Source organism: Coffea eugenioides, chromosome 2 (assembly GCF_003713205.1).
Source record: "Coffea eugenioides isolate CCC68of chromosome 2, Ceug_1.0, whole genome shotgun sequence".
In the NCBI taxonomy this organism is placed as follows: domain Eukaryota; kingdom Viridiplantae; phylum Streptophyta; class Magnoliopsida; order Gentianales; family Rubiaceae; genus Coffea; species Coffea eugenioides.
The window spans coordinates 28,724,598-28,750,286 of NC_040036.1; the positions used below are offsets into that span (position 1 = coordinate 28,724,598).

At 34.9% G+C, this 25,689-nt stretch overlaps 3 protein-coding genes and 1 non-coding gene across 4 annotated transcripts; 2 read left to right on the forward strand and 2 right to left on the reverse strand.

Moving 5' to 3' along the window:
• Positions 1-2,695: 2,695 nt before the first annotated feature.
• On the forward strand, positions 2,696-6,572 carry LOC113763560 (non-specific phospholipase C4-like). Its single transcript, XM_027307395.1, has 4 exons — positions 2,696-3,364; positions 5,124-5,533; positions 5,769-5,939; positions 6,090-6,572. The coding sequence occupies exons 1-4, from the start codon at positions 2,739-2,741 to the stop codon at positions 6,431-6,433; spliced, it is 1,551 nt and encodes a 516-aa protein (XP_027163196.1). The 5' UTR covers positions 2,696-2,738; the 3' UTR covers positions 6,434-6,572.
• A 470-nt stretch (positions 6,573-7,042) lies between these two features.
• On the reverse strand, positions 7,043-7,572 carry LOC113759860 (protein ENHANCED PSEUDOMONAS SUSCEPTIBILTY 1-like). The gene has a single exon (XM_027302438.1). The coding sequence runs from the start codon at positions 7,562-7,564 to the stop codon at positions 7,088-7,090; it is 477 nt and encodes a 158-aa protein (XP_027158239.1). The 5' UTR covers positions 7,565-7,572; the 3' UTR covers positions 7,043-7,087.
• Positions 7,573-7,608: 36 nt separating this feature from the next.
• LOC113759389 (uncharacterized acetyltransferase At3g50280-like) lies at positions 7,609-8,479 on the reverse strand. The gene is made up of 2 exons (XM_027301961.1): positions 7,682-8,479; positions 7,609-7,635 (listed from the first exon to the last, which is right to left on the reverse strand). Exons 1-2 carry the CDS (start codon positions 8,477-8,479, stop codon positions 7,609-7,611), a joined length of 825 nt encoding a protein of 274 aa, XP_027157762.1.
• A 15,877-nt stretch (positions 8,480-24,356) lies between these two features.
• LOC113764209 lies at positions 24,357-24,463 on the forward strand. Its single transcript, XR_003467496.1, has one exon. It is a non-coding gene; the product is annotated as a small nucleolar RNA R71 (small nucleolar RNA).
• Positions 24,464-25,689: the final 1,226 nt, after the last annotated feature.

Genomic DNA, 25,689 nt, shown 5'->3' on the forward strand with positions numbered 1-25,689 from the left:
CTATAGTGTGTAAGTGAGAAAGAGAAAAATAAGAAAATCAATAAACATATATAAAGTTGATTGATTGAAAGCAATCTTAGCATTTAAGTAAAATGCGTTCTGACACAAGGATAATTGCTCTGACAATACATAATGGATCCTAAATTGTTAGGTTAGTGAAATATTTGTCATATTAGAATTTTTCAAGCATATGACAAATTTAGATAAATCAAGAGTATAGATATATATATATATATATATATTTAATGAATATCAACGTATTTTTTTCCTAAACTGCATTACAGCAGGAAACTAAAATGCTGTCAATTTACATCATTCCTGTAATTTCTACAATATATAAATGGCATTGTTGACTCATGAATTTTTCCAATTTACCATCAATGGACATTTTTCCCCCACTTAATACGAGACTAAACGTAATCTAGGCTTTTGCATGAGATTTTTGGTCTTTGAGTACTCCAATTAGTATTTACTGGTTAAGAACTTTTCCACGAGTAAAAGGATGGCCTGGCCTATCATATTTCATGGCTTATGACAACATATGTTGATGTCTACATATGTCCTTTTGCCAAAAAAATTAAGCATTCATGATGTTAACACTATTGGTAATTGTTCGTTTGGATATTATTTTGGGATAATATCAGAAATCTCCCTTGAAATTTCTCCTAATATTACTTAACATCTCTGAAGTTTCTAAAATATCACTTACCTCCCCTAGTAATTGCAAAAAGACTATATTAACCTTCACTTGATACATAACTCATATATCAAATAAATGAAGCACATAAAATAAAAATAAAAAAAGAAACAAAAGTCACTTTCTTCGCTATCCCTTTTCTCCAACATTCTCTCTTACTCATTTTTTTGGATTACTATGTGATTTTGTATTTGTATATTATAGTAAATTAAATTTTGTTTATCTTTTACTTTTTATGATTGTGATAAAGTAGGATATGATTTCTTTGTTTATTTTGAATTGATTTTTATAATGATTAGTACAACTAAAATATTTGGGTCACTGGTTGAGAAGGAGTTGAAGAAAAAATATAAGATTCATAAAAAAATCGATTTTGAGCATATAGAGTGAAATTGGTGCTAATTTATTTCTTTAAAAATATTTTTTTATTTTCCCAATTTATATTTTTAGATATTATAGTTTTGTGATGTGGTGGTACTAGTGAAGATTGGTTTTTAGGTGGTGATTTTTCTTAGAGTAAACAAGGTAGCTTATGAGTATTTTTTATTTAGTAAAATGAGTAAAGTTGTAGTTTATGATTCTTTTTTAAACACAAATAACAAAAGTAAGGAAAGTAAGTGATATTTTTAAAATCTTAGAAATACTAGGTGATATTAAGAGAAACCTTAAGGGAGGTTATGATATTATCCCTATTTTTGTTTTCTAAAAACTTGAATTGACTTGGACATTGATTACATTAAATTTTTTTTTTTTTGTGGTTGTTGAAATATAATTGGGCAACTTGAGGGGCGAGGATATTCACACGTATTGCATATGCTTGCATAAGCTTTTATTCTTGAGCATTGCTTTTATGGCTTACGCTTTTACTACTATCGGGATGAGATTGACGTCTGAAACGATAGATGACGATGAATGAACCATAGCCCTATTTCACTCAAGTACCAAAAGCAAAAAATGCAAATTGGACAACTTTGAAAGTCATCGTTTCTCTTCATTTCCTTTTGACATCAGGATGCCGTAGTATGATCAAGCTTGCAAGAAACCATCCAAGTGCTACGTGTACTGGTTTTAGCTCATTTATCCACTTCTAAATTTTTGTCACTCATTGAAATTTGCACCGACAAATTCAATTCTAACCATTCAATTTTGAATCATGATATAATATGCAAAGGATTTGAATCCAACCTAGTATATATCTGTGTTGACTAACATCCTTTATATATAATATGTTTATACGTTTTAGAAGGTACAAATAATTATGCAAATGCTACACAATTACTTGAAGAAACTAGTATACATGATTATGTTTACTTAAGTACTTTCTTCTACACAAAAAATATTCTCTAATTTTATGCTACATATATGTTACAAATTCCTTTTTTATTAAAAGGAAATGCAGGTAAATGAACTGAGAATTTCTGGTATGGGGACTTTTTTTACGCTATGACGATCTATACAAGTTACCCTACAAAACAAATAATACATGAATTGATCTATTCCTGCCTCATGATTTGATTTTTCCATCTGCTTTTATAGTAGGGAAAAAAACAAAAAACCAAAGCACACAAGGTAAGAAAGATTTTTTAAAGTTTAAAATCTAGTTCATATCTTCAGCTCCTGGTTTGCTTATCCTTTAAGTTTCGATACGCCTCACTGAGTTTGTTTGGATAAGAGTTTATTTGGATGATTTATTTGAGATATTTACTGTAGCACTTTTTGTGATGTGATGTATGTGAGATAAAAAGGTGATTGGGAAAATAAAAAGGTGATTGGGATTTGTGAGAATAAATTAAGCAAACCAAATTCTCTCTATCCAAACAAACTCAGTCTCCAACAAAATCCTGAGAAACAGCTGTATAAAGATTTAAAATTCAACTTAAAACCAATTGGCCTAAGAACTAGCTAGTTGGTACTCGGTAGTTTCATTTTGGAACTTCAAAGAATCCCTCCTTTCTTGTACACTCGAACTCCCTTCCTACCCTCCCTTTCCAAAACTAATATCAAAGCATAATATAGGAACAGAGAAAGAACACCATCAAGAATGGGTTCAGAACCTCCAAATCCATACCCCATCAAAACAGTTGTAGTACTAGTCCAAGAAAATCGATCATTTGATCACATGCTAGGTTGGATGAGAACCCTTAATCCAGAAATCAATGGTGCCACCGGAACTGAGTCCAACCCTCTCTCCACCGCGCAAACATCCAATAACCTCCTTCTCTTCGGTGACAAATCAGTATATGTTGATCCAGACCCCGGCCATTCAATCCAAGACATTTTTGAGCAAATTTTTGGGGTGCCATGGAGCCAAGACGTTGCGTCCAAGAAACTAGAGCCAAGCATGCAAGGATTTGCTCAAAATGCAGAGAGAAATAAAAAAGGCATGTCTGAAACAGTGATGAATGGATTCAGACCGGAAGCTGTTCCGGTTTATAAAGAGTTGGTGTCGGAGTTTGCTGTTTGTGATCGGTGGTTTGCAGCTGTTCCGGCTTCCACGCAGCCTAATCGGTTGTTTGTGCACTCAGCCACGTCTCATGGTCTTACCAGTAATGATACAAAGATATTGGTTGAAGGGCTTCCTCAGAAAACCATATTTGAATCATTGGATGAGGCCGGACATAGCTTTGGAATATACTATCAGTACCCTCCATCAACACTCTTCTACAGGTGTTCTTTTTCTTCTTTTTTCCTTTTTTTCCCTATGTCCTTCTACCATGTTATTGACATAGCAAGTCTGATTTCTGTATGAAAATATATATTTTTGGAAATTTGTTTGAATGGTTGGCGAGGATAGTAGTTCTACAACTAAGGGTGTGGAGAATACTCATGTAATTTTAGAGTAAACATTACAATTGCTAATTTTCAAAATGCACGAATTTTTACGTGTGAGATCTCCACTTTGGAGATTCTCAATTAGTTTTGGAATCAAATAATCATCCTCGAAAAAATCTCTTAATTAAAGAAATAGAGGTGGTAATTACTATGTAAGGTACAAATTACAGCTGGATGCCCAGCTACTTAAAATTGAGTACCACATGGTTGATTACTATAATGATTCTTTGTTCTTGATGGATACACTGTCCTCCTATTAATTACACGAATTTAAAAATGCATGATCTTTAATTTAACGGTACAAAGACAGCTTCTATTTGGATTAAATAGTTACGAAGGACGAGTGAGAACTTTTATGCCCTCACTTTCTGTTCTTTTGTTTTGTACAGTCGATTACTTCAAGTGTTACAGTATATTTTTAGTTTACGACTGAATTGGCAATTACAATGACTTCATCATCCTCTTTTTTTGGTCACAAAGGTCTCGGTTCTACGTTTTGCTGATTATACAAATCGTGAAATTGCATTTCATAGCGTCAAGGAATACACTAATGAGGTTCTAGTAGTGATTGTTGTCCAAAGTCATCCATTGGAATGTAATTTAAGGAAAAGAATTAGAAGTCAAATGATTTCCTCAGGTCTTCTCTTACTAACGGTTCACTGTGCCATTTTCATGTAAACTAATTTTTTTCTTCTCAATTTTGACATGTGAATTCACTATCCATCCTGCTTAGTATGAAAAATGAACCCAATTTGTGATCTTTTCTCGTGATAGAGTGAAGTTGTCATGAGATCTTGTTTAACAAGCAAGTCAATGGCCAATAGTCAGAACTATACCACCTATTATACATTCAATAGGTTAAATAAGACATTTCGTTTGAGAAGTTGCATTACAAGGCAAGGAGTGCAGAGTATAGTAATTGTTGGTTCAATGACATCAATCCACCAGTCTTTTTCTTTCGTAATAACCAACATTAAGTACCATCTATGGTACAGTATGATTGTGTTTTTCTTAATCAATAATTAGACAAAATTAAATATGAAACAGTTTCTTGCAAGAACCCATCTTCATCTGGGACATTCTTAATCTAAGTATATTAATCATTTTCCTCAAAAAAAAAAAAAAAGAAGAAGAAGAAGGAGGTAATTCATTCGTTTTTAAAATTGATCTAAAAGCGGCCCTAGATCAACTCTGGAGATGACAAGTTGACTGGAGCGATAATTTTGTTGTGAGATTGCCAATTAATGCTAGCCAAATACATCAGTTGCAATTATCAGGACAATCTGGATGTTGTAAAATTAGAAAAAGAAACAAGGTTTGAGATAAAAATGGTCTTCGCCCTTTTCGAGTTTTGATAAGTTAATTTTTCTGGATTTATCTCCTTAAACAAGTTACTCTTCTTATGATTTCAGCTGCTGGCACTGCTAATGCTGTTTTATTGTTCGCTTTTTCGTCATCCTATGTTTAGATCTCCGATATATTGAATTTTCTTGACTGTTGACTATGTAAGACTAGGTAGCTTTGGGTTCATACGTGCAAGATAATGTTTATTTCATTGCAATGTGCCTTGAAAGAGCAGTGTTATTGAATGCAGGAATCTTCGAAAATTGAAGTACATAAAGAACTTTCATCCCTTTGATCTCACTTTTAAAAGGCATTGCAAAGAGGGAAAGCTGCCAAACTATGTAGTAGTTGAACAAAGGTATTTTGACTTGAAGATATTGCCAGGGAATGATGATCACCCTTCTCATGATGTCTTTGAGGGCCAAAATTTTGTCAAAGAAGTCTATGAGGCATTGAGATCAAGTCCCCAGTGGAATGAAATGTTGTTCATAATCATATATGATGAGCATGGTGGTTTCTTTGATCATGTGCCAACACCGGTCACTGGTGTTCCAAGCCCAGATGACATCGTTGGTCCTGAGCCTTACAAATTTCAGTTTGATCGCTTAGGTGTTCGGGTTCCTTCCATTATGGTATCCCCTTGGATTGAGAAAGGAACTGGTAATACACCTGGATTGACTGTTCTTGAATGTACCTTAAGATTATAACTATGCGTTTTTGGTACCTTAGGGGAGGAAAGAAAGTTAAAGAGTTTGAATCTTGATCTCGAGTAGTAGTAGTAAACAGAGATATGATCAGTCAACCAGGCAAAATAATGAGGGACTAATGATAGTACCTATTTCTTGTTCATGAGTACTTGAACTCACCCATCTGTTGATTGATTTCAATTTTGCAGTGTTACATGGGCCTTCAGGACCATATCCTACATCCGAGTTCGAACATTCCTCAATACCTGCAACTGTTAAGAAAATCTTCAACTTGAAAGAGTTTCTTACCAAGCGCGACGCATGGGCTGGTACTTTTGAGTCTGTGATCAGCAGAGAGACTCCAAGAACTGATTGTCCAGGTATCAGTTCTTTCTATTCCTTTGCATTGCATGTAAACTAGTTAATTTTACAAGATTACATGTTCTACTCTTTCCTCATGCACCATGCGTCAACCAGATATAGCTTTGTTCTGATTCAGTTTCGGTTGTTATACGTATGGCATACTGCAGTAACTTTGCCGGAACCAGTCAGATTAAGGGAGACTGAAGCAAAAGAAGATGCTAAATTAACGGACTTCCAGAAAGAATTGGTTCAGATGTCAGCAGTTTTAGGGGGAGACCACATAAAGGACACTTATCCGCACAAACTAGTGGAAGACATGACTGTCGCTACAGCCGCGGATTATGTTCATAATTCCTTCAAGAGATTCTTAGATGAATGTGAGAGATTGAGGCAAAATGGAGCAGATGAATCTACTATTTGTTCTTTACCAGCAGATCTACCAGAGAAACAAGCAAAATCTCCTTCTTTTGTTTCCAAATTCTTTTCTTGTATAGCTTGCAATAACTCTTAAACCCTGAAGCTGCTAGCATTCGATCTGCAGTCATATGATGAATGTTTCTCAATCTTCGTTACACATGAAAAACTCACTAGTTTGTTGTATTTGGTCTTTGTTTTTAAGTGTAAAGGGATAACGCACTCCTGAAGTTGTTATGCGCTGCTTAACTTTTATGATCTATTCAACTTTTATGTATAAAGAAAATTGATTTGGTTGGAAGTCTTCAAATTGAATCTTAACATTGTTCTTGTTCACATGAATTCGCACTATAATTACCTTATTCCCTGGAGGGATAGCTCTTTGTAAAATCATGCTTGTATATATCTTGTCCAAAGGGAGAAGTGAAATACCAGGTAAAATGACAAAAAGGGGGCAGGGACAGTACTTAATCCCTCTGCAAATCAGCATTAGGATTTCCACCCGGTGGGGGGAAATTGGCCTATGACAAGTGATTTAGAGTATCATCAAACCAGCTGCTATGGATTGTCATAAAAAGCATGTGATTTATTCAATCAACCAAAGTAAAAGCAATCAAGGCTAACCGAAAGAAAAAAAGAAGAACAAATATCATAAAAGCCATGGGGAATCAATTTCATGGGCACTAGAGGCTAAAGCAGCCACCTTGATCCTGTTATATGGAGCTGTAACTCCGAACTTGGCCTTCACAAGCTAAGAGACTGTCTCCATGAACTCCTTGTCTGATTCAAGAGAAGTCATTATATGTGGTAGAAGGCAAATCTCAAAGTCCATGCTTCCACCTCCTTCAACTCCTGGACTCACAACCATTTTCCCATCGTATTTGTCTGCACTACCGGTTCGAACTGCTACTGGAATCCCAAGTCCAAAATCAATTCCGTACACGTTAAATCGTGGAGAGCCTCCCAAGAATAATCTACTGGGATCGGGAGCATCACTACCAGATAGGATTGCCGATTGCAGCCATGATTCCATCTGCTCTTGTGACACCATGTAACCTATCTGATTGATCACTTCCTGGTGCAATAGCCATGCTGCCCATCCTAGGCCGTGTTCCAGTAATTCACCACAGCCAGCTGTTGCTATCGCTGCTAGCAGATAGTTACCGAAGTAGTCCTCAGGCACTGGTGGAACTGGTGGAAGTGACTTTGATCTTGCATTTGCAACCATAAGGAAGCTTGTTTTTCGATCTGATGGGAAGTTCCGAGCCCTTGTTATGCATCTCCAAAGATGAGCGGACACTGCCTGCAAGGAAGAAATCTCAGTAGCATTCCGCTCAGCATTTACTTTTGCTTTCAGCTTTCTCACTGTCTCAGATGAGAAATGAAAAATTTTTCCCCTAATCATATCAGCTGGCAATATATCTGCTTCATCTCTATTGATGATGACTTGATCATCATGGTCATAAATCAATGGAAGTCTGAGAAACGGATTATGTCGTCCCCGGGGAAACAGTCGATCATGTACTGGGAGCCTTGAGATTACACTAGTTTTTCCCTCCGCTTTGAATATCTCTGACCATGAGGTCAAGAAATGCCAGAGAGAAATCCCATCCGCTACCATATGGTTCATGGAGCATCCAATGAAGATTCCATCTATCAACTCAGTGACTTGAATGGTCAGCAAAGACTCGGTGTGACCATCATAGTTGATTGACCTCTCATGATCAAACAATGATCTCAAAATTGGGGGAACGTACGTCGTTGAAAGTATATCATCCATGGTCAAGTCCAATGATGCGAGAATAAATCGAGCCCCAGGACTTTTATTGCAATCGACATAAATTGCCAATTCAGAAGGATTCTCAGCTTTTTTCTGCGTTACCAGACGACCTGCTAATGGATAGAAATGAACAAGGGTGAGAGAAAGTGATTCCTTGAGTTTCTGCACAAGTTCTTGAAGTTGGTTCTCATCATCGGTGTCAAATCCTGGAGGCTTTGCAAAAACGAAGCCCCTCTGCATATAGTGTTCAATGACCAACATTACGTCCCATGGTGACAAGTAAAATGGTTGTTTTGACTCTTCCGGAGTATGTTTTGGTTTGATAAAACATTGAGACACATATTGGACTGTCGGAGACTCCATACCTCTTAAGCCTGTATCACTCTTTGTTCCGGAGGAGTTGCCACAATTTCTACTTCGCACTTCCTCGTATTTAAGGTTCTAGCAAATTTTTTGTATTACGTGTGGGGCAGTGTCATTTATATTTGATTTTGAGTCACGTGGATACTTTTTCAATCCGTACATGTGGGTAGAGCTGTCAATAGGATTGAACGGGTCCAGCCTCAGCCTATTTGACCCGAAAGAAAAGGCGCCGAGCCTAGTATAATTATGTAGCGTGACCTGAAAGAAAAGGCGCCGAGCCTAGTATAATTATGTAGCGGGCAAAATTTAAATCTTGATTTAACGTCCAATTAAAATGTTGTTAGCCGAGATTGGGCCTCTATAGGCTCAGGCTGATTAAAGTCCAACCCATAATTATATATATTTTATTTATATTTTGATATGTAATTGTGTGTATATATATATACACTCCCTAATGTATATAAACATAGATGCGTTATTTTTTTAATATGTGATGTATAATTAGATTATTAGTAATTAGTGTTGATTTTGAAGAAACTTAGATTCATTAAATAAATATATTTAAAGAAAAAAACCTATTAAGAGTCTATTGACTAATGAAGATTTGGTATTTTCAAATCCTACCAGGAGCAAATTGAGAAGGTTATGGAGAAGTTTCAACCTTTGATGATGCATTAATTGTTGATCATATTTTATTATTATTTTTCATGTATTTTAAAAGCATTAGACATGATTATTGTTGAAAAACTTTTGGTTGATGTACTTGTAATGAAGTTTTTACCATTTTATGTATAGTTTTAATATTGTAGATTATAAATTAACTTTACTATTTAATGGTTATAGTAATTATATTCAAAAAATTAAAGAGTAATAAGTGAGTTTGGACTAAATCTAACTTAGGTTCAATGTTTGAATGTTTTGTGATGCAAATATGAACTTCACATATTTTAGTTTGAAATTCATGACCCTAATCCCAAATGTCTTTATGATTAAGTGAGTCGGGTCTAAATTTGTTAAAATTCGATTTAGATGGCCAATTGAAAGTTGTCGCGCCCCATTTTTCGCGATGGAAAAATAAAAATAGGAGGGTGTTTATAAAAAGATGTGATTTATTAATAATAAATGAAAAAGGACCTAGAATGGGACTTAAAAAAAATGCGACAATTTGGGTCCAGAATTTAGTTTAAAAGGGTTTTGAAGAAAAATTAGGAGTCGCCACTTGGTATCGAGTTTGGGTGTACCAAGTCATCCAAAAAGTGTGTTTAAATAAAATAAAACCCTTTTCGACAACTCCAGGTCTTTGAAAAACAAGATAAAATGGATTCGGGAGTCACGGTTGAAGAAAGGAAAGGCAAAAGTTCGATCAACTCAAACCTAAGGCACCCTTTCAACCTAGTCTAAGCTAGTTGCAAGGTTTAGTCAAAATTTTCCTAATCTAACCCTTAATTTATCACATTTGGATATTTCCTATATGGATGCAAATCTAAATTTTTAAAAATATCGCAAGGAACAAAATGTTTATTCAAGGGTTTAATTGAACCAATCGCATTAATTGCGAAGGTCAAAATAATTCCTTGAAAGTGTCACGAATATGCAAATGATGAAATTAAAAGAAAAGAAAAGAAATTAAATTAAATTATATACATAGATATAAGTGATCAAAGAAAAAGGGAATGCAACATAAAGGGTACGGGAGGCAAAAACTCGTGACATAATTTTCTTATACAGGGATTAATGGAATACTTAAACTAAAAAGTTATAATCTCTCATTTCCCGTGTTTGAAAAAAAATAATTCTCCTAACATGCACAAGCAAATGAGCTAACTTATTATATAATGTCCTAAATGAAATGCAATTCTAAATGACATGATTAACACATATAGAGGATAGGGGATAATATAATAGGAAATATCAAGAAAATAGGAAAAGATCCTAAAAATGAAAATATGCGTGAAAATGTAATGAATATCACACAAAAATGAGTCTAACGCAAGAATGATCCAAGGGTCTAGCATTGGACTAGTCCGTTTCTAAAAGTCCTTACTAGCGTTGGACTAGCAAGTAAACGGAGGGAGAAGCCACAACTAGCGTTGGACTAGTGTGGTGACGTCATGCATTTTTAATACATAATAAGACAAGTAGACATAAATTAAAATAAATAAACACATAAGAGCACGTAGCACGTAACTCATAAGCATAATATTTAGATGCAAAAATCCTAAGGAAAGCGGGTAAGGCACGTAACACATAAGCCACATAAGCACACAACCTATTTATTACATCGGGGAGCGCCTAACTACAATCTAAAAGGGGAAATAAAATAAAACAAATCTAATTATCCTATCTATTACATTTTTGAGGTATTTAAGTGCCTTTCAAATAATTATAAAATTAACTAAACAAACATAAGAAAATTTAAATGAACATTCAAATCAAATAAACAAAGCATATAAAAATATATAAACATATAGGAACACGTAGGAGCACATAAGAGCACGTAATTGACATTGACATAATAATAATGGGGTACCTCCCTTTTGAAGTGGTGACTAAACGGAGTCAAATTGCCCTATTTATACTCAAAATGAACAAAAGAATCATGGCACCAATTTAATTGAAAAAACTAATAATAATAATGAAAATTCACCTCAATATGTCAAACGTAAATAAATTTAAAAATATCTAAAAATTACAAGTTGAACATACTCAAAAGTAACATAATTAGCTATTAAAAAAAAGAAACAATCATAATAAAGAGAGTCAAAATTCACTAGGGACTGAATTGTAAAAATTGAAAAACTTTTGGGGACAAAAATTATATTTTTCAAAGTTTAGAGGTCAAAATTAAATAAAAGATAAAATTCAAGAACCAAAGTGCAATTAATTTAAAGACCTAAGTGAAAAAAATTTAAAATATTATGGGCCGAAGTGAAATTACTCCAAAGATCAGGGACTAAAGTGAAAATTTTGATTTCTGATATGGGAGAAAAAGGCCATCGGACCATCATTTTTATTTATTTGGGCCGGATGCTACCTAAGCCCAGACTAAGCCCAAAAGAAACCAGCAGGCCAGCCTGTCTTTCTATCCCTCAAGCCCAACCGAAACCCAAAAGAAATAAACACAGATCCATTCCCAAAACCCAATCGACAAATAACTCTCGACCCATTAAAGGAATAAACATTAGCCCAATTCTTCTTTTCTTTTTCCTTCCTTTCTTCTTTCTTCTTCTTTCTTCCCGCCGTTTCCTTCTTTATGCTTCTGCTTTCTCCTTCTTCTCCACCGAGGAGCTGAAGCTCCCTTCGGCTGGCGGCTATGGCGGCCACCGGCGGCGCCACTGCCGGTCACCGGCGACCTCTCCGGTCGCCAAAATTTCTCAAAATACTCTCTCTCACTCGATTTTTCGCGTAGATTCCATTTTTGGGCTTAGTTTTAACAAAAAAAGACTCGAAAGTGGCCAAAAATGCTAAAAAACAGCCCAGTTTTTATTTTTTCAAAACACCATAATCACCACTAAAAATCACAAAATTTATACTACAACACTCCTTACAACCTCTACAATACAACTATGATTTTAATTTGACAAGAAGACAACATAAAAAGGCTAAAATAAAGCAAAACAGCCCCCTAAATTTCTTTTTTCTTATTTTGACATTTTTTCAATCGGTTAACTTGCATATACAAAAATAATCTTTCTTCTCCTCAGTCTAATCTTGGACATGCCCAAAAACATCACAACAACAAAACCAACAAGAGAAAGGAACAAAGCAGCACCTAAACATCTTTTAATCTAATTAATTAAGGAAAAGAAAAACTGGAAAAAAGAAAACAAAATGTACCTCGATTAAAAATTGCAGTCCTTTGCCTAAGAATTTGATGAAATCGGCAAACCCCAATAGCTTAACCCATCACTGCCTTTCTTTTTGTGTTTGAGTTTGTGGAAGAAAAAGGGGTGGAGGGAGCCGTGAGCAAAGTGAGGGAGTGGAGAGTGCTTCTTGTTTCTTTTTTTTTTTGGTCTTCTGAGGGAGAGAGCCGAGAGGGATGGAGATTTTCTTTTTTTCTTTTGTGGCTTCTCTTCTGTGTCCAGTGGGAGAGAGCCGAGAGAGGGAGTCTTTTTTTTTTTGTTTCTTTTTGGATCTTGTCTTCTGTCCTGTGGGAGAGAGCCGAGAGAGGGAGTCTTTTTTTTTTTGTTTCTTTTTGGATCTTGTCTTTTGTGTGAGGGAGAGCCGAGTGAAGAGTGAATTGAGAGTTTTTTTTTTTTGAGCCCCCAAAAGTGCCGTTCCTTTTTGTCAGTCCCCGAGAATAAGGAGGGAATCAAGAGATTTTTGTCAAATGGGTTTTTTTGGTTTTTTTTTTCTTTTTCAAATCATGGCTTCTCTCTCTCTTTTTCTTTTTAGATAAATCTATAAAAATGAGACAAAAATATAAGGGTGCGCGATTACGCTCCAACAGAAAATTAAATTGTCAAGAAGGGGAGATAGAAGGGTGCGCGGTGGACGCTGAAACTCACCAACAGGAAATTAAATTTGTCAAGAAGGGGGATAGAAGGGTGCGCGGTGGACGCTGAGACTCACCAACAGGAATTTAAATTTGTCAAAAAGGAGGATAGAAGAGTGCGCGGTGGACGCTGAGACTCACCAACAGGAAATTAAATTGATGCGCGGAGGGACGCGATTACGCTCCAACAGAAAATTAAATTTGTCAAGAATGGGAGGTAGAAGGGTGCGCGGTGGACGCTGAGACTCACCAATAGAAAATTAAATTGATGCACGGAGGGACGCGATTACGCTCCAACAGAAAATTAAATTTGTCAAGAAGGGGGATAGAAGGGTGCACGGTGGACGGTGAGACTCACCAACAGGAAATTAAATTGATGCGCGGAGGGACGCGATTACGCTCCACCAGAAAATTAAATTTGTCAAGAATGGGAGGTAGAAGGGTACGCGGAGACTCACCAACAGGAAATTAAATTTGATGCGCGGAGGGACTCGATTACGCTCCAACAGAAATTTGTCAAGAATGGGGGTAGAAGGGTGCGCGGTGGACGTTGAGACTCACCAACAGAAAATTAAATTGATGCGCGGAGGGACGCGATTACGCTCCCAATAGAAAATTAAATTTGTCAAGAATTGGAGGTAGAAGGGTGCGCGGTGGACGCTGAGACTCACCAACAGGAAATTAAATTTGATGCGCGGAGGGACGCGATTACGCTCCAACAGAAAATTAAATTTGTCAAGAAGGGGAGATAGAAGAGTGCGCGGTGGACGCTGAGACTCACCAACAAGAAATTAAATTTGATCTTCTGACTTTTTTGATTTTTTTTTAATTGAATTTTTTTTTTATTTTTTATTTTTTTTTTGATTTTTTTTTTAAATAACAGATTGGTGGGATAGACCCGGGTCCAATGAAATACTGAAAGAAATGAAAACGCAAGTCCAATACTATCAAACTGAAAGATTAAAATGCATGTTGCTCAAGTTGGTGGATTTGCAATCTTTTTTTTTCTTTTTCAAACTTTAGAAGGAATGAAAGAAACACACTTTTTTTTTTTTTTTTGAAAATAATCAAAAGTGACGAATTTTAAAACTTGAAGAATACCAATAACAACTCTCCCTTCAAGAGATTTGAGAGGTACATACATATGTCACTATCTTCTCGACTTTAAAAAACTCTCTTTTTTTTTTCACAAAGCCGATTTAGAATGTATTACCAAAATTGGAGCTCACTCCTTTTGATATTTGCCCCAGTGTAAATCATGTTTAACGAATGCCACATTTTTCATGCTTTTGAAAAAGCAAAAAGAGTGATCATATGATACCAATACCATGTGATTCCTTGTGCTCCTTTTGGCCCTGAGAACCATGCAAGCATGATCTTTCGATGTCAAAATTGCTCCTCAAGAGTTGTGCTGCAACTTGTTTTGAATCTTCTCAATTTTCCAGCATTAGTCAGCCATACCTTTCTTTGTACCACAAATCAACTTTTCTAATGACTAGATCTGAATGAATGGCCAGTAACTCAAGTGTCAGCAACCCGCTTTTCGTTTATGATTCTCTTGTGCTCCAAAATCTCACCTTGATGACCTTAACCTTTTGGATTTTCACAAAGGTCACACCTTTTTATTTTATTTTGTTTTCATTTTCTTCTCTTTTTTCTTTTTTATCCTTCTCTTTTTTTTTTCTTTTCTTTTTTCTTCTTTTTTTTTTCAATCCCTTTTTTCTTTTTTTTTCATTCTTTTGAAGACACCCTTTCAGGTTTTTACCTAATGAACAAATCTTGTTAACGACCTTTATCAACTCAGAAATGTATTTAAAGAAAGGATGGCATCAGTGCGACAACCCTTCCCATGTAAAAATGGTGAAGGTGTATTGACATCAATTGCCATTTGATTAAGTAATTTTTATTAGAAATACCACTAAAGTGGAGGTCGAGACTTTATGATTTTTATGATGGGGTCATGTGGGGTGTAGAAAAAGTGTTAAGGCTTCAAAGCAAAATCTTCAAAGAGGTTTCAAAAATCCTAAGACCGCATTCTATCAATATTTGCCCCAGTATGAGGGTATTAAAACCGAAAAAATTGTCCAAGTTTGGCTTTTGATTTCTTTTTTTCATGACAAATAGGAGATAAAAATTTACCCCAATATGGGGTTTGCAATCTTTAGGAGAGCTATCAAATGAAAGGTTAAATTATTCTGGAGGTTCAGTGGGGAAAACTAGGGATAAGATGTTCAAAGAGAAAAAAAGAAGGCTCGTCTTTGATCCGCCATAGATGGTATTTCCAAAAAAAAAATCACATAATCAGATAAAGAATTTATTACACATGTCTGAATTGATTGGCAGAGGAAAGACCTGTCCATCCAGTTCTGTAAGAATGGACGTTCCTCCGGATAGCACTCTTTGAACAATAAATGGCCCTTGCCAAGTTGGAGCAAACTTTTCTTTAACCTCCTTTTGAATCGGAAGAATTTACTTCAAAACCTTATCCCTCACTTCAAATAAGCGAGATTTATCTTTCTTGTCATAACTAACGAACCATCCTTTGATGATTGCATTGTCCATGACAAACATTCAACCTCTTTTTCATCAATCAGAGACAGCAACTCATTGTGCTCCTTAATCTATTTGATTTCTTCTGCCTGAGCCTTTGTCAAAATGTGCAAGGACGGGATCTCGGTTTTGGCATGTATTACCACTTCCATTTCAGCATAAGAGGGCAAGGTGTTGCCCCAACTTAGAAATGTAATCTCTAATGAAATGCTCCCAGAGTTCAATTGCAAAATTTGCAAAATTGAAGGAAAAACTCTTTTTTTTTTCAATCCCCCTTTTTTTTAATTTTTATTATTCTCTCTTTTTTTTCGTTTTTCCATTTTTTCCTCCTTTTTTATTATTCTCTTCTTCTTTTTTTCTTTCATTCCCCCTTTCATTTCTTTTCTCATTTCTTTTTTTTTTCCTTTATTCCCCCCTTTTTCTTTTCTCTCTTTTTTTTCCATTTTCCCTTTCTTTCTTTTCTCTTTTATTTTATTCCCCCTCGTTTTCTCTTTTTTTATTATTATTATTATTTTTTCTTTTTTCATTCCCCCTTTTTCTTTTCTCTTTTTTTTTATTTTTTTCTCTTTTTTTTTTCAAGTTGACTATTGAAGTATGTACTCCTTTTGAGCAAATAGCCGATCCTCCACTTTGCAATGTAGCATAATTGCTCCATTTTTATTCGTGATTAATCTCCAAATTTGCAAGTTTTGAATTGCACTTTTTCCTCGATCTCAATCATAAACACCTGCATAAGGAAAATTTTTCAAAGCACTTGAATTTTTCAATTTTTTTTTTTTTTTTTTTTTGAGCAATGATGTAACAATTAAGATTCATGCAAAGTATTGACTTATCAAGATTTTAAAAAATATATACTTGATCTTGGACATACCCTACAAATGTATTATAAAACTTTTGCCTCAATTTGAACTTATTTGGTGAAGTCTCACAAATATATTACAAAAAAAATTTGCTCCAATTTGGGCTTATTTTAGTTGCAAAATAATCACATACAATGTGAATAGAAACTACATTTTTCAAATGAAGAATTTAAATATCATATCCAAATTCATGTAGAAGATTCCATGATAAATCCCTCAAAATAAGACCAAATTGAAAAAGATCTCTTCCTTGTTTTGGGATTGGTGTTGAGGGAAAAGGGTCACTTTTCTTATTGGCTCATCTTTTAGGACCAATCAAATGATATTATTCAGGATTTTGAGATGGCTCAGGGGAATGGTATGTCAGGATCTGTCTTTTTTTTTTTTTTTTTTCCCAAATTGTATCCAACACATTCAATATCACATCTTGGTAAAAGCAAATAGCTTATCACTTTTATTTTTTGAGAAAACTCAGTCAACATATAAGCTGTATAGGCTTGTAATATATGGGTAGAAACGATAGCTAAACATATGAAAACAGGTTATGGCCTTATGATCATGAGTGATTGGTAGATTCCTTAGAGACAATATTTTCACTTCAAATTGTCATGAAAAATAAGTCAACAATGGACTTTATGAGCTTGTAATGTGGCTTGACAACGATAGCTAAAAAAATAAAATTTTCAAGGACAATACACTTAAGATTGCACTTCTTCCCAAAATTTGCCCCAGTTTTGGATTTAAAATTCGGGACCCCATTTTGACTCTTTTTTTTTTTTTTTATCAATCACTAGAGGGAATTCAACATTGGATGTCTTCGCATTTTTCTTTTTTTTCACTTTCATCATTTTTCATTTTTTCACATTTTTCTTTTCTCTCTTTTTCTTTTCTTTTTTAATTATTTTTTTTTTACCAATACTGATATCCCAATGACAATGATAAAATTGAAAACTCCCTAATTTGGAGTGTAGATGGCCCCTCTTTCTTTTTGATATTGAAAACCAAATATCAATGTTAGAGTCAAATTCCCCCAACTTGTAATATTTTCTCCCTTCTTCTTCTTTTTTTTCTTTTTGAAATCTCCTTCCCCAGTGTGGGGGTGCAATCATAAGTGCTTTTGAAACGAACCACCAATTTAGGCTCAAATGAGGATGCAAAGGATAAGAGTGTTTAGATGGTAGAAACGATGGCCAAAGCATCATTATTATTTCTCATGACAACCAAAGTAAAGAATAACCCGTTGGAAAAACCCATTTCCATTTGACATTCGAAAATTTTTCCGTGGAGGGTCATGATCATTGAGCCTTTTATTTGAAACGAAACTCTATTTTTTGAAATCTCAAATGGGAAAATAAATGATAGAATCTGTATAGATAGAGAGACGAAAACTTAAAGTATCATTCCAAATTTTCAAAACAAAATAAGAAGTAATGTGCATTTTTGTTTTCACTTAGATGTGGATTGAATCTGGTTAGACACACCGGACGTTTTCACGAAAAAAATTATCTCACTTTGAAACTAGTCAGCCAATGCGACTAATCTTGGAGGTTCAATAAAAGTGGACAAAAAATGAAAATGAAAAGTGTTGGGGTTGATCTTTTATGACAAGCTATCAAATTTGAATGACCCCTTTTATTTCCGACTATCCTCATTGAATAGTTTAGACCACAAATCTAGTGTATGTAAAGAATTTTGGGAATTTGACATGCACTCATGAATTTCGAACAAGAGGTCGAAAAATTTCTATTTAGCCTTATTCCTTAAAATCTATCATGAAATCTCTCAATGAGCAAATAAAGAATGAATATATACAAAACAATAATTGTCTAAATAAAAACTTTATTATTCAAATGTTTGAATTTTTTTTTGGGTCAAATATAATACATGTGAGTAAATAAAAATCTCTAAAGAATACATTTTCAAATATATACACACTTTCTCTTTCTATCTTTTGAGACAAAATATATTAGAAACAATGAATCAAAAGATTTTTGAAATACTTTACACTAGCGTTTTCAAATGGATTTTTCATTCATTTTTTTCATCATCATTCATTTTTTTTTTTACATTGTAGGATCTGCCCAAGAATCAAGTAACACTTGTAATTTTCAAAATTTATCAGATCAAAAATATTATCAGATATAGGAAAAATATTTTTACCTTATTGAAACAACTTTTATAAATGCAGGGGAGGGGGAAAAAATAAAAGCAAAATACCCAGAGTTAGTAAGCAAAACTGCAAAATCGGTATGCATGTTCTATGGGGGAACTCTTTTATGCCAAGGGTTGGCCTAGTATGAAAAATGCAATCCTCTGGGGTAGGCACCATACAATACCTGATGGATCCGATCGACTTATTGAGATTCAATGAAAAGACAATTTTGAAAAAACTGGATAATTGAAGTGACAAGAGACAATTTGTCCTAATAAAATGAGGACAAAGTCCGAATGGATTGATTGCTTTGATTGACACATAAAATGATATCAAAATCAATTTAGTGTGTAAACTTACTTTTGAAAGGATTGAAATGTCTCGACTAGTTTCTTCGGTGAACCATAGATCGAAACTCTAAAAGAGAATAAATAGGTTAAATGAATCGAATGAAATTGATGGTTAGTTCAAAAATTGACTGGATTATCCTGAAAGTGAATAAAACTGATCCAATGGATTGGATGAAATTGAAAATTTATTCAAAAAAAATAAAATTGACTAAATGAATAATGAATTGGATGGAATTGATGATTTATTCAAAATTGATTGTATTGTCCTAAAAATGAATAAATTGGTCAAATGGATTGAATAGAATTGACAGTTTATTCAAAAATCGACTGGATCACTAGCCAAATGAACAGAATAAAATTGATGATTTATCCAAAATGAAATTGAATGAAAATGAAATTAAAAAATGAGCAAAATTGTAAGGATCGAATGTTCTATGAAAAAATCGATTCAATCATCTTAGATGTAAAAATGGAATGAATGAAATTGATGATTTATCAAAATCGATGGAATTGTCTGCCCATTAGTAGTTTCAAAAAATTCATTATGATTTATTAGTCTATGAGCCTTCGAAAATTAAGATTTGGTCTTAACATACTTATCATCTCAACAATGAGGAATTTGTGAATTTCTTCAACTTAATGTCCTTTACGCAAGGGATTTTTACCAATTCTATTAAAATGGCCAAAAAGTGATTATTAAAGGCTCATATTCTAATGTGTAAAAACTGTTCCATCATTCTCAATATAGTCACACGGAAATGATCGAATCCTACCTTACCTTGTGCACTACCCCTTTGGATGGTACAAAAAATATAAACGTGCAAGTCTCATTAGATTACATATCTGAGACACAAGGCGGATTATTCCTAACGCGGGATCCCCTATGCAGCATTCCCTTTAAAGTTGATGTATGATGCCAGTTTATTAAAGCGGTTAAATATGCAATGAAATAATTGACATATGATCTAAAAGTGCCCCATTTAAATACCGGGGTAAGCCTAAAATGAAATGTATTCATGCTGCAAATGCGAAACATTGAATTTAAACGTGTCACATCAAATAGGGTAGGCTCCTAGAGAGTACCATGTCAGGACTCTTATTTTCTAGGGCTTATGAATGCAATGGAGACAAAAACCAAGAAAAATTAGTTCAATCAGATAAATACATATAACACATTGCAGCAAAGCAATACACAGAGATAAAAACAATAAAAGGAAAAGAGATGTTGGATCCATCCCCTCGTGAATAGTGTCCCTAATATGGTAAGACAGACTCTACTCTAGGTAAACTATCATGGATGCATGAGGTATTGGCTCACTAATGCATCTAGACTTGATAGGTTTTAGGTCCTCGATCCTTCAGACTTGGAAACGAAAGGTCATCAATCCCAAGGTTCTTTGTCGGTGGCTCGAGCGATTCCCCAAACACTGCTACGCACACGTCGTGTCACGGCCACATGTCTGAATGAATCTATCAAAAATTCTCAATCTTCGACTAAAAGCTGAAGGCTATCAACCCAAAGCTTAAAATGAAAGATTGAGTTACCCCTCGGATCATACTACGCACACGTCGTGTCGCGATCACACGTCCAAGTGGATCGGCTAATCCTAATAGGGAAGAGTGGCGTGACAAGCCACTAAAAGAAAAATAAATGAGGAATAAAAAATAAAATGTATGCACGTATGCCAGTGCTCGGTTTGGAGGGGAGGGATCGAGAACCAATGCGAGACTCTAGAGTAAAATTCCCTAGCCCAAATGCAAATCACGATACGAATAAGTAAATAAATAAACCATTCATCACATACACGTAAGACGAGGAACGATTACGAGTGTGAAATGCAAAACATCCTAAAAAAGAAAAATGCAACCTAAAGCATCCAAATATAATAAATAAAAGGGCTACAAAGAGAAAATACAACTAAACCAAGTGCTTGGACTCTCTAACGTCCCCAGTGGAGTCGCCAAGTTGTCGCGTCCCATTTTTCGCAATGAAAAAATAAAAATAGGAGGGTGTTTATAAAAAGATGTGATTTATAAATAATAAATGAAAAAGAACCTAGAATGGGACTTAAAAAAATGCGACAATTTGGATCCAGAATTTAGTCTAAAAGGGTTTTGAAGAAAAATTAGGAGTCGCCACTTGGTATCGAGTTTGGATGTACCAAGTCACCCAAAAAGTGTGTTTAAATAAAATAAAACCTTTTTCGACAACTTCAGGTCTTTGAAAAACAAGAGAAAATGGATTCGGGAGTCACGGTTGAAGAAAGGGAAGGCAAAAGTTCGATCAAATCAAACCTAAGGCACCCTTTCAACCTAGTCTAAGTTAGTTGCGAGGTTTAGTCAAAATTTTTCTAATCTAACCCTTAATTTATCACATTTGGGTATTTCCTATATGGATGCAAATCTAAATTTATAAAAATATCGCAAGGAACAAAATGTTTATTCAAGGGTTTAATTGAACCAATCGCATTAATTGCGAAGGTCAAAATAATTCCTTGAAAGTGTCACGAATATGCAAATGATGAAATTAAAAGAAAAGAAAAGAAAAGAAATTAAATTATATACATAGATATAAGTGATCAAAGAAAAAGGGAATGCAACATAAAGGGTACGGGAGGCAAAAACTCGTGACATAATTTTCTTATACAGGGATTAATGGAATACTTAAACTAAAAAGTTATAATCTCTCATTTCCCGTGTTTGAAAAAAAATAATTCTCCTAACATGCACAAGCAAATGAGCTAACTTATTATATAATGTCCTAAATGAAATGCAATTCTAAATGACATGATTAACACATATAGAGGATAGGGGATAATATAATAGGAAATATCAAGAAAATAGGAAAAGATCCTAAAAATGAAAATATGCGTGAAAATGTAATGAATATCACACAAAAATGAGTCTAACGCAAGAATGATCCAAGGGTCTAGCATTGGACTAGTCCGTTTCTAAAAGTCCTTACTAGCGTTGGACTAGCAAGTAAACGGAGGGAGAAGCCACAACTAGCGTTGGACTAGTGTGGTGACGTCATGCATTTTTAATACATAATAAGACAAGTAGACATAAATTAAAATAAATAAACACATAAGAGCACGTAGCACGTAACTCATAAGCATAATATTTAGATGCAAAAATCCTAAGGAAAGCGGGTAAGGCACGTAACACATAAGCCACATAAGCACACAACCTATTTATTACATCGGGGAGCGCCTAACTACAATCTAAAAGGGGAAATAAAATAAAACAAATCTAATTATCCTATCTATTACATTTTTGAGGTATTTAAGTGCCTTTCAAATAATTATAAAATTAACTAAACAAACATAAGAAAATTTAAATGAACATTCAAATCAAATAAACAAAGCATATAAAAATATATAAACATTTAGGAACACGTAGGAGCACATAAGAGCACGTAATTGACATTGACATAATAATAATGGGGTACCTCCCTTTTGAAGTGGTGACTAAACGGAGTCAAATTGCTCTATTTATACTCAAAATGAACAAAAGAATCATGGCACCAATTTAATTTAAAAAACTAATAATAATAATGAAAATTCACCTCAATATGTCAAACGTAAATAAATTTAAGAATATGTAAAAATTACAAGTTGAACATACTCAAAAGTAACATAATTAGCTATTAAAGAAAAGAAACAATCATAATAAAGAGAGTCAAAATTCACTAGGGACTGAATTGCAAAAATTGAAAAACTTTTGGGGACAAAAATTATATTTTTTAAAGTTTAGAGGTCAAAATTAAATGAAAGATAAGTATCATGGAAAGTTCTGAGTTTGCTTGTAGTGGTAAATTATTTTCTGAGTTTGCATAGAGAGATTAGTAACATGAATAGCAAATACAGAATGAGAGTTAACAGGATGTTTAATTGTATCAAAATTATTAAAGTGGATTATTTCTCCATCAAATTCCATCGTGAGAGTACCCTTACTAACATCAATCTTAGTTTGGGCAATACTCAAGAATGGCCTTCCTAATATAATGGGTGATGGATTTGGGGCACTTCTATCATCTATGTAAAGCACATAAAAATCAGCAGAAAAAATTAATCCATCTACTTGCACTAAAATATCCTTAATTATCCCATCTGCATAAGCAAATGTACGATCAGCCAATTGAATTATTATTCCTATTTTTTTTTAAAGGTTCTAAATTTAGGGAATCATAAAATGATTTAGGCATCACATTAATAGAAACCCCTAAATCTAGCATGGCATTTTCACTATTAGAACGTCCAATCTTACAGGGGATAGTAAACATACCTCTATCTCTGCATTTAGGTGGTGGTTTCCTTTGTAAAATCGCTGAAACGTTCTCACCCACTATAATTTGTTTATACCCCCTCAATTTCTTTTTGTTGACGCACAAGTTTTTCAAGAATTGAGCGTATTTTGGCACTTGCTTGATAGCGTCCAACAAAGAGATATTGATTGCCACCTTTCGAAACACCTCTAGAATCTCCTTTTTCTTATTTTACTTCTTTGTCTTTTCCAACCTGCAAGAAAAAGGAGGTAAGTTAGATTTAATAGGAGTTGAAGGAGTAAATTTTATCTTAAGGTCACGAATGCGCCCTTCTTCTTCAATCTCCTTTTCGATCTCTTCTTCACTTTTACTCTTTAGGTTCATGGCCTTAGACTCCTCCACTTCTTTGTCACTCCTCAGTGTCATGGCACTTACATTCTTGGGGTTTGCCTAGGGTTGCGTGGTAATTTTTCAAAAATTTGGGACTCTAAGCGATTAATTGCAGTTGCCATGTGACTTATTTGAGTCTCCAGATTTTTCATGCCCGATCTACTTTCCTACTGAAACTGAGCAGTGTTCGTGGCCAATGACCAAATTTCCTGCTGGAGCTGAGTAATGCTCGTGGCCAGGATCTTGACAATATCCTCCAAAGAGCCTCCTGAATTGGAGGACGAAGGTTGAGGCTTTTGTTGCCATGGTTGTTGAAACCCTGGTGGACGATTTAAAAATGAATTCTGTGGCCTGTTTCCATAGTTAAAATTGGGGTCATCCCTCCAACCTGGATTGTACGTGTTGGAGTATGGATCGTACTGCCTACAAGACGCGGGCACGCCTCCGGCCATGTTTACTTGTTCAGTCCTATTTTCTTGCAACATGGGGCATGAGTCAGTGGGGTGGCGCACGTTTGTTCAGATTTCATAGACCTTTGCTTGGTGCACGTTCCCCACAGCTAATTATCGAACAAAAGATGTTATCTCCGATAACTGCTGCTGAATGGACGACATCTCTACTTCGTTGACCCTACGGGTAGGGTTACTCTCACGGAAGCCAAACTGTTGAGAATTATCTGCCATCGATTCAATGAGTAGCCATACTTTCCTCGGTGTCTTGTTCGCTAACGCTCCCCCACTCGCAGCATCAATGATACTCCTATCGGACGCCTAGAGTCTCTCATAGAAATATTAGACCAATAGTTGTTCACTAATTTGATGCTGTGGGCATCTAGTGCATAACTTATTGAATCTCTCCCAATAATCATATAAGGATTCCCCAGGATACTGCTTAATGCTGCATATCTCTTTTCTTAGACTTGTAGCCCGGGATGCAGGGAAGAATTTTTTCAAAAATTTCTTCTTAAGTTGGGCCCACGTTGTGATATTACCTGCAGGTAGGTAGTATAACCAATCTTTCGCTGTATCTTTGAGAGAGAAAGGAAAGACCTTGAGTTTAATCTGCTCCTCAATAATTTCTGGAGAATTCATACTGGAGCATACCACATCGAACTCCCGGATGTGTTTATGGGGCTCCTCACCTGAAAGGCCATGGAACGTGGGTAGGAGATGAATTAATCCTGACTTCAATTCGAATGAGGTGTTTTCAGCCAAAGTTGGGAATGTGATGCACAAAGGCTGCTGGGGCAATTCTGGAGCAGCCAACTTCCTTAGTGTTCTTGCATTCTCCATAGAATGTTCTCTTGGCCTGAGTCACTTAAATTTTTGCAGCTCAAATTTGTTAACTCAACCTCTAAATCCAGTCTCTGAGATGCAGTGCTGGATTACTGCTCCCTGAGCTGTTTGGTCTTTTTCCTTGTTTGGCGTGTAGTCTTCTCTACTTTTGGGTCAAAAATTAATTCACCTGTACGAGAAAAACGAGACATAAACTAGAAAAATACCAGACAAATTCAAAGAGATCAACTTAGAAAGAAACAAAATTAACTAAAATACCGCGCCCTGGCAACGGCGCCAAAAATTGACAGGTGTCGAACCTGTGTAATAATAATTACTAAAAAATCTTAATTACCACCACAATTAATTATAGAACAAATCCAAGTACTGGAGTAGGGACCCTAAGTGTGCAGTGGGTTACTTGATTCACCCTGTTTCCGAAGAGTTTACTTGATCCGATATACCAGATTTGTCTATAAAAATATTAATTTTGCGTACAATGGCAAGTAGGACCGATTCCACAGGGAACGGGTAGGAAATTATTTTTTTTCAAGTCAATAGAATAAATTAGGGGATGATTAATGGGATGGAAATGAAAATAAAATAAATAAAATTTAAAAGATAACTCCACAAGTACAATTTACTAAAAATAGCAATTAATAAAATTCTATCCAAAGGGTCAACTTTTCAAGCACGGTCCAATAAAATGATCATCGATGCAGAGACATTTCATTTATCCGTCACTAGGTTGGTTATAGCTATTAACAAGCTCTGACAACCAGGTCTTCCTTACTTGTTCGACAGTCAAGGTACGACCATTGATTGTTTCTCTAACCAGAAAACAACCCTAAGTACGACCGTAGGAATTTAAT